At 39.8% G+C, this 14,847-nt stretch overlaps 1 protein-coding gene across 4 annotated transcripts in view; it reads right to left on the bottom strand.

Moving 5' to 3' along the window:
* The window catches only part of LOC106750938 (mitogen-activated protein kinase kinase kinase 13), a 29,502-nt gene that overhangs the window by 9,590 nt on the left and 5,065 nt on the right, over positions 1 to 14,847 (bottom strand). For 2 of the 4 annotated variants that reach the window (XM_014631616.1, XM_014631617.1), the window contains exon 2: positions 11,218 to 11,384. In XM_014631616.1, the coding sequence (XP_014487102.1) occupies positions 11,218 to 11,357 (140 nt within the window). In that variant the 5' untranslated portion in view covers positions 11,358 to 11,384. Of the gene's footprint in view, positions 1 to 8,653; positions 8,888 to 11,217; positions 11,385 to 14,847 lie in introns of those variants that run through there. The other 2 variants (XM_014631618.1, XM_014631619.1) reach the window with 2 other exon arrangements.

Here is a 14,847-nt window from a genome sequence, read left to right as displayed (position 1 = left end):
AATTTTTGTACTTCTGTTCCTTTTTTTACTTTTAACATTTCGTAATTCCCCATTGATAAGAATTGTAATAATACGGAAAAATACTGCATCATCAAGCAAATGTCATTGAATATATCAAGTAAATGTTACCGGTTTCGAGTATCTCATAAGTTAACATATCCGCAAATATATCGTAAATTCATCAAGCGATAAATTTATTCAAAATATATTCTGAATACTGCACTGAAAGAAGAATTTGATGCTAAGTTCTAAAATTTGATGAATATTTACCGACGAAATATTTGATTACCGTAACCAATTATAATTTAATTCCGTGTACTAAATATACAATGTACAGAACTACAATATTGTATATACATTAAACTAAATTATTTGATTGCAATATTTGATCCAATATTTGATATAACCCAATATTTGATCGGCAAATATTTGCCGAATTTTAGTACTTATGACTAAATCCTTTTTTCAATGTAGTAAGTTACGTGCTTCAATTAAAAATATTAAATTAAAACAATCTTTGGTTTGTATGTGTATGTGTGTTTACTCAAACCGAATTTAATTTTTCGTTTATAAGGGTTATGACATTCTTGAAAAGAGGGGAAGTGGGCGGAGGAGGAGGGAATGAACTTTTCTTTCAAGTACGTGCGATAAGGGGCTTTTCCAAAATTTGTGTTGGGTTGGTTATTTTAAGACTATTATCAATAGAATATTCTTTGTTGAAGATAATTATTACTTAAAACAAGGAAAGTAAACAGAAAGTAATCGCTTTTCTTAGCAGTGAAATGATATTTCTCTCCGTGTCGAATGAATTCCGCGGTTCTGCTATTATTGAGATACATTTTTTCACAGTGCATCGCGTAGAAATTATCCAATCAGAAGAAATCGATCGTACGTAATTTTATCTTTCGCAGCCCGATGGTGAACGATAAGACGCACACGTTGCAAACATCAACCAACGACGATAATCAATCGGCGGATTGGGTCATGGATTATATTCTAGGGAATAAAGTCGGATGATAATCGATGCATTTAATGTTAATTGATACACGAATAATTGCATTTTCACGCTTTGAACAGAAACTCGTAACGTTAAATATTAATTTCTTTATAAATTATAACAGAGCAACATCGGCGCACTGGCGTTCGACAGATATCATATTTCCATTGTTCTCAATACGACAATCCAATTTCAAGCAAACGGAAGACGAATCCCACACACACACGCGCGCGCGCGTGCGCGCACACACATATATTCGTGTATTATAGTGACATCAGATTATTGCCGATACTATATCGGTGGTCGTTATCATAACTTCGGCATTCTCGTGCACTATGATCGGAACTATTATCAGATGGGATGCTATCATCATAATGCTCGACGATAAGAGATCCAAATAGCGGTACACTTTTAAAAACAGCGGCGATCGACGCGCACGACCTGTTATATTTCGTGTTACGTACGTCGGCTTTGAAAACGACTTGCCACAAGAAGAAATACGTTTCTCCGTTAAAACGATAAATGCGATAACGATGATACGAGATTGCCTCATTCTCGTGTTTCGTTCTATCCTCTGCCGTCAGGTTTGCGAGGTGCCTCTCTTTCTTTCGGCTCTTCAAGCACATCGGCGACCGAAGATGATACCGTGTCGCCGGCAGTCACAATCGCCGCCGCCGCCGAGGCGCGTTTTTTTCAAGGTTGCACGTGGCAAGAAGTGGCGTTCGCGCGTTTGTGTCAATGACATTTCGCGGCTAACACACACTAGCTGGTGGACACTTATCTCCACTTCTATGTGCATACGGGCGCATCTGGCAAGCACGAGGAACCTTTCATTATCGCTGATCGAACGGTGTTGTATCGCACGTGCACAGACAGCAATGTTGAAACGCTTGATCTTAATGACACTTTAAGCGACGAATTCTCTGGCCGATCGCTGATCATTAAGATACCGAAACTCTCCTTCAAACTGCTCGTGGCGATTGGCAGTAAATGACACTTTATGAGATAGTCATTGTAATGGAATTATTGTTAGGAATCTTAATTTCTTCTATCGTTATGCCGCAGGAAGAAAGGCAAAATAAAGCATGGAAAAGCATCGTTTGTGAAACCAAGCTGAAAAACGAAGTTCTGACTTCCGCGCTTCGTGTCACTTGTTGTCTTCGAGAATTTCAATCCGAGGATTTCTTAGGTTTTTCATTTTCTGGTTAACTTGTGGTTTAAATGTAAACCAGTTATAATGCAAAAATTGCGTTTTCCCATTCATGGTTAATCATTAAACTGATGGTTTTGTAGTGACTTTTAAAATTTAATAATTTAAATATTTAATGTTTTTAAAATTTTAATATAAAACTACGCGATAGAGAAACATAATTTTATCAGGTTAAGGTTAAACCACAAGTTAACCAAGAAATAAAAATCCGGATAGTTGACAGATATTTTACGTGTCGGTGATATTTACATGACGCGTGTTAATAATTTACGACAAACGACGGGTTGTCGCAAAATTTGTACTTCTGCGAAACGATCACGATTAAATTCGCCAAAGAACGAGTCCTTTGTCATTTAATGACAAGGTGCGCGCGGGAATGCATACTTTGTATTCGAGCGTGCAGATATCGCGCTCGCCTTGCAAAAATTCGAAACGTCACGGTAATTGGTCTGATGCAAGTTTTCCGCATTATCATTTTCAGTTTTCATCCTCATCATCATCATTACCAGATTTATATTACCGGTATCGATAATATCGTATCGCGTTATCGGGTGGCTCCATTCGTTATACGATCGCAGGCACGGCGCGCGTATCGAGCGAAATGCAACAATGTGTGCAACGCGGTGTATCGATCGCGAGTTCTTTTACCGTGTCGTACTACGACAGACGTCATCCTAATTTTAACTCTCAACCGCCACGAATAATAATATTAGTCATGCTCTATTGGCCTCTCCAACGATGGCGATTTCCAATTCGGAGCGTGCAAACACCGGAATTTAATACGTACTGATATATAATGAGAAAAAAAAAGAGAGAGAGAAAAACAGATTCGCGCAATCAATACGGTTGATCAGTTCCTCGAATTGCCGCGATATGACCGACTGTCGTATTTTTATCGGAACGAGAAACGTAGTTATGAGAACGAAGGACGTCGAGACGAACGAAACGGCCAAGAGACGAAGTTCTCCTTCTCGAGCTCTTTTCCTCCTCGGGACATCAAGCTTTTTTGTTTTTAACTACATGACGCAATATCTTAACGAAGTTTGTATTGAAGGTAGAAATGTATTACATATACAACACCTTTATCTGCTTTAGATTGTTCGGTCGTTCGTGATAACAGCCGCCAACTCGTACTTTGAACCACCATAACTCTCTCTCTCTCTCTCTCTCTCTCTCACTCTCTCTCTCTCTCGATGCTTTTTCTTATCTCGAAATGTTGATGAGATATCTAATGTACTCTACCGGCAAAACATCTCGGTTTATCGCGCTCTCTCTCTTTTTCTCTCTCTCTCTCTCGTTTTTTGACAACTTCATTATTTTCATCACGCTTCCTCGAAGCCGCCGAAGTATTCCGCCGCCGCGTGGAACGCCGCGCCGAAAGCTCTCGCGACGCGACGCGAGATTTAAAAATAAATAAGCCGGCGCATCCCGGCGCGTGCAAGAGAGAAATTGCATAAACAAGCGCGCGGTCCGGGACTTCGTGTTTGAACTGGCTATCAGTTATTGATTTTATTGATAACCGATACACAACGCAACGCAACGACGATGCGCGCGGAAAAAAGATCCGCCGGATCCGCACGAAGCGAACGTAATTTCTTAATTCAAATTTTTGCGCGAGTGACGATACTCCCTCCTCCTCCGTTCTCTTTGCCGATCCGCTCCTTGCGGAAGGAACAGGAGCGAACTGAGTGTACTGGTGGAACCAGTTGGTAATGCCGTGAAAAAAAAAAACATTCCAGGCACGGGCCGTTCGGATGTTCGCGCTGACGCTTATCGCGCGGCGTGCTCAATCGATGACAGGATCTCGCTGCTGGACGCGCTCTAATCACGAGAAATGCCATTCGTATCTTCTCTCTGACGTTCTCGGTGGACCGGATAAAAATTCTCTCTCTTTCTTTCTCTCTCCCTCTCTCTCTCTCGACAATAATATTAATTATTCAGGCATGGGAGCAGCTTAACTGCAAAAAATAGTAGGAAGTGAGTTTCATTCTTGATAAAGTAAAACGAAAAATAGTGAGCCGGCTTAAAAAAGAGAGAGTCTCCTCCAGATAATGTGTACGTTGGAAATTAAATTATTTAACTATTATACCATTTCTCTTTGAAAGATTAAAAACATTGACTTTAAAGTGAAAGTCAATGAAGAGTAAAATTTAAACTTGGGAGAACCAAAAAAGTTATACGATACATGGGACTTAGAATTTACTTTGAACTCGGTCTTAGACACATATTCGGACAATGATTATACAATAAAATTATTCACAAAAAAATTAAATTCCTTGTGTTTCTTTACACATATTTAGTGAAATAAAATAAATAATAATTGAGTTCAGTTAAACTACATTGCAACATGTTTCCAAAATGTGGGGATTCCAAGATCTTTTCGTCAAACGAAAAATTTTAGAAATAAACGAGTTTAAAAAATTAAAAAAAAACATTAAAATTACATCTAGGATTACGTTGCTATTGAATATTTATCGCGATAGCGATAACATTTAGCTGACATAATCAAATTAACGAATTATTTATAATTAGATCAGATCTTTAATTAGATCCAATATAGATCTCTAATATAGATCTCTAACAGACTTCCAATTAAATCATTCTAATTAGAACATAAACAGTTGTTGCCAGGATAGAAAATATTTTGCTGAGTGAATTTGCCTTTAAAACACGTTAATTTTCCGTTGGAATAGTGTTTTCCTACATTTACGAATTTATTCTTACAGCAAAGTAATTTGTAGATTCAGCAAAATAACGTGGAAAATGGCAATTAGTATTCTTAACAAGTCATTTCGCTATCCCTAATAACTGACAGATTTTGCTGTGACAGGATCAAATTTGCCGCACCAGCAAATAATATTTTTCCGTAGAACATTAATTTTAAAGTAAAATCAATCAATTTTAGATACGCGTCGTTTTGTTCGACGACTCCGCCATCCCTCCGATAGTTACACGGAGAAAAATATTTTCAAATACGAAAAGAATCGAATTGGAAAACGGAACGAACTTCTGCATGAACCCAATATATCTCTTTTCATTCTTCGACAGGGAAGAAAGCGAATTAAAGACAATACACGATACGCAATTGCAATTCTGCGCGACGCAGGGCCACGTATCTCTCGTAAAAGACATGTCCTTCTGTTTACGGTAGTGAAAGTGGCCTTGATATCTCAAGAAGTAGCGGCCTTGAGGAGAGACCACGACGGTGTAAAAAAGAGAGAGAGAGAGAGAGAGAGAGAGAGAGACCGACCGCCGTCTCACGGCTGCTCCGCGCCGAGACGATTTTCCTCGTGTGCTCGCGACACGAAAAGCCGATTACGCGGCGTTAACCGTACGCCGCCGCGCGATATGCGCTTCAGGTGCATGGTACCGTATGTACAACCCGCACGTGCAGGCTGGCGGGCAAGTAGTGCTTCCGTATCAGCTGTTTGCTGGCTGGTAGAGCTCAATGGGAGCACCGTGGCCGCCGTCGCCGTATAAACAATAAACGCTGGAAGACACCTTCGGACCGGCCGCCGATCGCAATGCATCTGTTTATTATCGCGCGTAAACCGATCGCGTAGGAACGATTTATGACGCGCTGCGGATTTTTGACGCGTCGAGGCGGTGCTATCGGGGATCCTCGTTGTTTACAGAAGCTCCGATGCGTCGTGTGTTGGCGCGCATGTAGGAAATTTTTGTCGAATAATACACACACATACACAAGGCTGTCATTCAGTCACCGGTATAAAAAAAAAAAAAGCGAAATAGTGACCGCTTCTTAGCAAAATAGGTGACAAAAAATAACCTCTTAGACATCAAAATAGTGACAAAAAGTGATATTTTTTGTCAAATTCTGAAAGTAATTAAGGCTATTTGAGCAAAAAAGTAATAAAAATAATACTTATTCTTGCCTTCCTAATTTTTGGATAATTTAACATTTAGTGAGTTCCTTTCACAGTACAATTTGAAAGTTCATAACAAGGTAAGACCAAGGGCATGAACGACACAAGTACGCTTTTGGAACAACCAGTAGCAGGCAAGATAGCAAAAATATACATAGAACATCTATATTTTATAAATTTAACAGTAGCTCGGAAAAAAATCAATAATAGTAATTTATTTTAAGTAATATAATAGTAAAAATGGAAATAGTAACCTATTTTGGACGAAAGTGAATTTTTTTTAATGGCTTGTCAAGAAAAAGCGATAAAAAATAATTTGTGACTAAATGACATTGTACATAGCATACTAACACAGAGTATAATTTACTAGACTTATATTGCATAACTAGGATATATGCTCGTACTGAAGCAAAAATTTATACAGGGTGCCTCCCGAAATTAGGCCGACAGACTCTTCGGATGCTAAAGGACACCAAAACAAGTAATTTTTTCCAATAAACCCATGGTTCGTAAATGAGCACTAGAGTGAATTATTTATAGCAATTATCCGAAGTGTTGGCCATTTACTTCAATACAGAAATGTCAGCAATTTCTTTTCCTGGCTCTGGTTTTTGTTATCTCTTGATAAAAAAAAAAACACGAATAAAAAATTGCTTTATCAAACTAAAGATTGTTGGAAATTTTCAAACAGGTAAAATTAATATTATTTGTTTATTGACTCGCGAGCTCAGCACCACTTTTATTATTTGTCTAAAATTCGTCTTTAAAATGGAAATTTCTTTCAATATACTGGCCGCTTTGCATTTTATTTACAGAAAAGCTAGACGTAAATAGCCAATATTTCGAACAACTGTTGTAAATAATTCACTCTAGTGCCAAAATGGCTCATTTTGGACTAAAGTTTATTGATAAGAATTATTTATTTCGATGTCCTTCATAAGCACTCGAAGTTTATCAGTCTAATTTTGAGACACCATGTACGTAACAGCAATAAACAAAGTTTGATCAGATATATTTTTAATCCGATTGTGTGCGTATATAAATTTATCATGCGCATAAGGAAACGTCAGAAAGATAAAAAAATGTCCCACATTAATACATATATTTTCAATGTTACAGCTTGGATTACGCATTATTTTTAATGTATGGGAAAACGTTTTATCTCAGGTAGTAACTATTGTATAACATATAATACTACCATGTATGTGCGTCTATAGGAACAACAAAAAAAGGGGATATTCGTTGTGAAAGATAGACCATGTCTGGGGCAGCGGTGAGCATTTGTAATTGTGTCGTTCGCGTTGCTTTCCAAAATTTCCTATACCGTTATGAAATAGTTTCGACGTTTCAAACAGGGGACAGTGCGCCCAATGCGTATGTTTAGTCACAAAAACAGTTACAACAGTCTTTTTTATAAGTTTTAGGAAGCGTCCGGTGTCCAATAGGAGAATTTGTTTCTTTTAGTAATTCTCAAGCAGAGATATTTTTCTATTGGAAATATATTGCGAAATTCGTCGAAAAAAAGTGTTGCAACCTTTTTGTGACTGACCATATCAGATACCTAAGTTGTATCCCTCATCATTTTTTCTCTAATTATTGAATATAAGCCCGATCTGATGGTAAATATATAAAGTAATTGAGCGATGGAAAACGTAACCAGAACCTTAACGATTTACATTGTGTTTTCTGTGTAATATAAACATTTAAATGATGCCTTACGTAGTACGACTTTGGCAACTCTCCTCTATATCCTAGCTAGACAAGACATACTATGATACTTTCTCGGTTCACGAATATTTACATTTCCGAGAAAAACTCCTGCGTGCACGGTTTTATGGGGTTTGACAACGCTCTCGTGCCGCACCGCGTCGCGCCGAAATTCGACGTTCAATTAAAGAGCAACGTAGTTTCTTATTTACCGAGCATTCGTTGCTCTATACGCGTGCAAGAGAGAGAAAGAGACCGTTGAAAAGATAGACAGAGAGAGAGAGAGAGAGAGAGAGAGACACAGAGAGATTAGAGCACAAGGTAACTGACAAACGTCCGCAGGTTTCAGCCTGTCGTGCGGCAATAATCCATATCGCGTTACCGTCCACAGTGACTTGAAATTATTATCGGAGAGGTATCGCCCGCGTGATACGCGATGCCGATGCGTCTCGGGCTACACCGGGACACGCGGGTATCTCGCGTCGAACTCATTGCTATTGTTAATCCCCGCCCGAGAACGTTTCCCCGTAATCCGCGCGCATGGACGGATATCGCGCTGCTGCGTTAATTTACGCGTCACGTAGATCCGACTCCTCTCGATCGAGAGAGAGAGAGAGAGAGAGAAAGAGATCGGCCGATAAGAAGTCCCCCGAGGGACCTCAACGTGAGAGGAGAACGCGCGATCGGATACGGTCGCCGACGAAACGGCTCCGATCTCGACCGGCCGCATTATCAGGAGCGCATTCCACCGCTCGGCGGTATTCGCGATGTCGCGAAATCTCGCCCTCTCTCTTTCACTTCCCCCTCTACGTATCTCTCTCTGTTTCTCTCGCTGTGTCCCTCCCGCGCACTCACCTCCTCGTGCCGATGACGACGTTGTTCGAGACGACGACGTTGCTGACAGCGCTGGCAGCCTCGTCGCTTTGGCCTTTCCTGAGGAAGAATCGCGCGAGGACCATCGCGCCGCGCGTAGCATATGGACGTGGCGAGGACACTGTACCCGGGCGCGACGAAACGAAGGTCGTCGCGACACACACCGCCGAGCGAATTTCGCGAGAACGCGAAAACCAGCGCGCGGAGAGAGAAAGAGAGAGAGAGAGACGCACACGCGCGACGACACGCACTCGACCGACTTGACGTGCGTAGACCGGCGTAGACGCGACTGAAGTTACCTCTACTCTCTTCGCCGTTTCTCCCACTCCCCCTCCCTTTCTCACATATTCTCTCTCTCTCTCTCTCTCTCTCTTATGCGCGCTTTGACGTGCGTTTCTCGCTTATCGTTTCGTACCCCGATAACGTCATTACGTTCGCGGCACGGCGACGAGCAGCATGCTGCCGATTTAGGTAGCTCGCTAATGTACGACGCAATGCGCGAGGTGCAATTTGAGTGTACAGTGCGATATTCGACGACGGCAGAGATCCGGTTCCTAGGGACTTCCTGTCTGTCAGGATATACGAAGTCGTCGTTTGCCGCGCGAAGAACACATTCGCGCTCTTATTGGATATCGCGAGGATATTCGATATGTCGAACGCTCGATACGTGATTCAATACGGCGGGCGTCGAAGTCGACGCGCGCAATTTCGAACTTGCGGAGCGCGGATGAGTTCGAGAGCCGAGCTGCTTTCAAATGAACGTGGGGATTCGACTGGACTTGCTCGTTCGCGGGAAATTCGTCCCAACGGATCGATAAATGCAGTTCTTATTCAAGGGAGGCCCTTGGCAGAATGGCTGACTTGTAATTTTAAAACGATATCTTATGCCCCAAATCTCTGTTGGTGCTCATAGGTAGTTCTTATATTTAAAAGTGTCTTAAGTTCGTAAGTTCATCTTCAGGCGCAGTGAAACTAATGTGAGATGATCCGTACCTGAAGATACATTTAAAATGATCTTAAATGTGTAAGATATGATTGTAAATGTCGGTTTTTTTTTAATTAAAGGACAAGGTGATATTATGGCTTGTAGGTATTATAATCTCCATTAATATATAATATATCCGTTAATAGATGACGAAATCTAGCGATTACTTATGGAATTATTTATTTAGTAGCATGCTGACACGCTAATGATGCTAATATATCAGTACACAATAACCGGTATTTGTCAGAATGTATTTTTACTTTCTAAAATTTCGAGACATTTCCAAGGTACATTTTAGCACTCAATTACACACATTTCCTCATTCCTCTCAAACTTGGGCGTATTATCATGCGAATATACGTACACTTGAATGTTTCGTTCGTTACTTAACATTTTATCCCACATTTTATTGTACATTTCGTGTTATGCAAAGTTAAACAATAGCATAGCATTTTGCTAAGTTGTCCCTCCCCCCCATACTGAAATTTAATATGGCCTCTTTTTCGAGATTTTTATATCCAAAAAATTATTCGATAAATTATTCAATTATTTGTTATATATTAATAATTCAAGTTAAGTTTAAAAGTTTATTCGTTTTGTAGAAATTGTTCTTGACAGTTTATATCTACTTTCTGATAAGTCAATATCTACATTAAAAATTTACGGTTATATTTATTGTTGTACAATTGTTATACAGTTTCCAGTACAGTTATTTTTTTATAATTAAAATTCTAAGTAGTAAATATTTCATATTTTTGAGTCTAGAATTGTCTCGATTGTGTATAACATTTTGACGAATATAATCGTTAAGTTTTCATTTTAAAGTACTGATTATTAAAAAAGTTATTATATAAAATGTAAATGGAGGGCCATAATACTACCTCCTCTTTCATCATTTTTTTTACTTATTTTCTTTATTACATAGCGATTTGTCATCAATCATAAGTGAAGCAGTTTTTTAGTTTAAAACTCCGGAGACACAAAACAATTATGCGTTATTTAAAATAAATTGAAATTTGAGGCATAAAACGTTGTCTCGAACCGGTAAGTCAGCCACTTTAAGACCCGAAGAACCTACCTGCTGAATATACCTGCTGTATAATAGCGATCCGTAATCTGTGAGTCAAAGGGAAAACTACCTGTTCGTAAAGATGTGAACCTCCGGATGAGGGGCGGACAAGACCATTCAGCATGATTCAATATACGGCATGATTGAATATATCAATATCGACGTCGATACCGACGTGACGCAACTTCGAACTTGCATAAGCGCGATGCGCTATAATGTTGCCTTCAAATGAACGTGGAAATTCAACCGAGCTTGTTCCGTTGTTCTAGAAACTCGTCCCAACGAGCGACCGACGCAGTTTTTTCTTTTTACTTAACCTTCTTTTAAGCACAATATCCGATAGAGATCATCCCAACTAACATAATGGGAGAATTAGTGTATCCTGAGATTTTAACCATTTACAGGTGAAAGGTATTGCGACTGACGGACGGTTTAGGAAAAGCTTATTGTAGCCCCAGCGACCTGCAATCCGTGAATAAAAGGGAAAACTACCTGTTCGTAAAGATGTGAGCCTCCGGATGAGGGGACGACAGGACCACTTGGCTCACGTCGGCGGACGTTCCCGTCTCCTCGTTGTCCAGGTAATACATTTCGGGTTGGGTCAGTGTCTCGGTTTCAGCAGGGGTACGCATTCTCGCTTACGTGCGATGTCGTTAGGCCTGAAACGCAAAAGAGTTTTGCTCGTTTTTAAATCTTTTCTTTTAAATATTTTCTTTTAAATATTTTCTTTTAGCACAGTTTTAGCCGCCTTATCTTATCACAATGCGGAAGAACACTGTCATCGTGTCTCGTATATTAGGCGTATATTAAGAGCTCGCGCAACATCCGCCGCAAGATTTGTGTACCTGCACGTTACTCTGCGCGCGTTACCGTCGTGCACACAGGAATGGACGGAAACAAAAAAAGAAGACAAGATCAGCTTTGGCATAATATCGGGGGAGAGGGAGAGGGAGGGGGTGGAGCGGGTTCAATGGAATGCCGATCTAGTAAGAGGTGTGGTATTTGATCGTCGCATACCAAAGCTTGTAACGCTCGTTTTATCCCGCACGTGGATTCCTCGGCGGAGCTGCTCCCCGACCCTGTTATTTACGCATTTTTCGTGGCAATTAAGAGAGCTATTGAAACGATGGGGACTCGCACGATGGTATCGAGACTACCCAAGCACGCCCGGGGAGGCAGATCGCGACGCAACGCGCGAAATCACCGAGGAGTTTTCTTCGGATTGCACTGGCACTTCTTCTCGAGGAAAATTTCCCTCGCTTCTAAGACCACAAATTTTCTTTTTGTCTGGGTTGATGTAAAAATTCATCCCGGTTTTTAATTAAAATATATGCGGTCACAAAAGCTCATATTCTGAAATCATTTTTATCGATAAAAGTGCCTTAAATGTGGCTTTTCGGCCAATCAGATGGTTTCTAAGCCACTCTTAGAGGCACTTATGTCGATAAAGGTGAGTTAAGAATATGGAGCAAAAAAGTTGCAGCACTTTTCTTTTCGATAAGTTTTCATGAGAATTACTAAAAAAACAAATTCTCCCACCAGACACGGGATATGTCTTGAAACTGATCACAATAAAGTGTTACATCCTTTTTGTGACACTATACATATAATATTTATTTATTTTGAAATACAATCAATTTTAAATATGCGCCGTTTTGTTCGATGACACGTCATTTCTTTAGTAGCTGCATGCGATTCCGCGCCCGTAGAAATTCTGGAATTTCTGAGCGAAGACCTGGGCCCTTATTCTCAAAAATATGTGAAAAATATCGCGTACGATATTTCACGAATGTCACATTTCACGACAAATTTATATTCTCGAATAACTTGTACGAAGTGAATATCGCATATTTGTTATCGAATAAGGTCAGATCACGCGAAAAGAAACATCGTAGGCGAAGTCTGCATTCGACATTCATGAAATATCGTGTGCGATATTTCGCATATTTTCGAGAATAAGGGCCCTGATTAGAAAGTTCGGAACGAACTTTCGCATCAACTCAATATAATTATATAATTATATTGAATTATGTAATAGATAAATTGTAAGAGAAAATGATTGTAAAAGTTATACAACATATTTGCGAATATTATTTTCAATATTGACGCTGTTGGAAGTAGCGCGTGAGACTTTCTTCTTGCATCATCGACAGGTTGCCTTAATCTTAAAGCAAATATTTGAAGATGAATCCTGATAAATCACAATATTGCTGACGATAGTGATTGTATGTATTTGTTTAGGCGTGCATAATAGTCCCGATACTCAGTGACCGATTTTCTACCATGTGCTTTTCGCGTCTGAATATCGCGTAGTATAGTTGAATATCGTAGTAACTTCAATAATGTAAATGTTAAGGCACTTATAGGGCGATCTGTGTGAATACACTTGGCACAAGGCGTGCCACAACACTCAGCGGTGATACCGAGTAGATACTCCAAATATGCGTGTTAATTTCCCGCGTTGAAGCACTCTTGGCACTGAACACACGTTATATTTGAGTACTTATCTCGGGTGGAATGTTCTTTTTAAGCTCGAGACAAGCTACGACCGGCGCGAGAGACAAAGACTTCACGTCTGACATTGAACACGTTGAACGTCAAATTACGTTTTGAAATTATAATTGAAAATCTTTCTCCACAATTATATCTAATTATCTGCTTCAATTACAATTAAAGGTAATGGAATTTAAACTTTAATTGCAATTAAAGATAATTAAATTTAAACCTTGACTGTGATTAAGGGTCTGATAATCTCTATACTATCTTTCGGCAGATTGGAGATACGTAGTCGTCGATATAAAAGTCGCGACGAGAACGCAGGGTGAGTTGTGCGTAACGTTCGCCCTCCGCGCGTCCCTTACACGAAGGGCGAAAGAAACCAGGAACTTCTCCACAATGAGTCACACGTAGGTGTGCCCCCGATTAATTCTGCACACCTGGATCGAAGTCTTGGTGAGTTCCAGGTTCCAGGTTACTCGACGAACCGGTCGACCCCAGTGAATCCGCGTGCCTGGCACGCACAAGTGAATACACGTTTCTAATATCACTCCGAGAAGGCAGTTTTTCTTATCATCACTCGTCTGATTTATATCGACTGGCTCTCTCGCCTCATATCTATTCTTGACATATAAAATTTCGACGGAAATCTCAATTATCGATAATAAATACGACAACGATTTATATGAATATGGTTTGTCTCTAAAACGGGCAATATCTAAATCGTAAAATAATTTTTATATCACTTATGTGGATAACATTTTTTTTATAGAAAAGAAAATATATGGCATGTGTCCAGTTGATATCTTCTCAGAATCAAACTGTAGATGTGTGTGTAGAAATATCTCGTGAAAGATTCGTGAAGTTTCCGAATGGCGAGGGAGAATTTGGAGCTGCGCAAAGGGCGACGCGCCGCTATTCCAAAAGAGTGAGCACAGCCCGGGCGATTCCGAAGGGTTGCCAATTTCATCCTAGGAGCATGAATTTTAACGAGAGGGTTGTATACCCTCCGTTCTAATTCTATGCACCCTGTGCACGTATATTGCGACTTCGATCAGATAGAACTCGCACGCGGCCATCTGACAGAAATAGCAGCGAATAGAATAGTGGCATCGCATATGTCGGTGCCGTTACTCACGACTTACATATAATGCACATTGTATCTTGGGTACTTTCTAAAAAAAAAATACGCAACGAAGGTCGGGTTTCGCGCGAGGAGCGCTATAAATTATCAAGATATTGCAAAACGACGAAATAATAGCGCAAGCACTTGTAACGATTATAGTGACATAATTAAGATCATTGCTCTGTGACAATACTGTTGGAAAAGTAATATAACACGAAGAAGCTCGATAAATCTGTATTTAATATTTATAAACATAATTTGTGATATAGCATATATCTTTGACACTATAGCAAGGGAATATCGATCAAACATATACGTAATGTGCGAAAATTCATAAAGAAATAATCTCGTTTCTTGTGCTTTGACGTGTAATACTTTTGGCTAAGACTATCTGAGTTAGGTTTGTTTGTGAATATATCGCATGTATCGATAGACGCACACGAATGTGCGAACATACGCTACTATAGAAATAATCGTAACGTCGGGTTTTCCCATATATT

Source organism: Dinoponera quadriceps, unplaced genomic scaffold (assembly GCF_001313825.1).
Source record: "Dinoponera quadriceps isolate SergipeBrazil2010 unplaced genomic scaffold, ASM131382v1 scaffold4681, whole genome shotgun sequence".
Classification (NCBI taxonomy): Eukaryota; Metazoa; Arthropoda; class Insecta; order Hymenoptera; family Formicidae; genus Dinoponera; species Dinoponera quadriceps.
The sequence above is the reverse complement of the archived record's forward strand: the minus strand, read 5'-3'. Positions and strand labels throughout refer to the sequence as shown.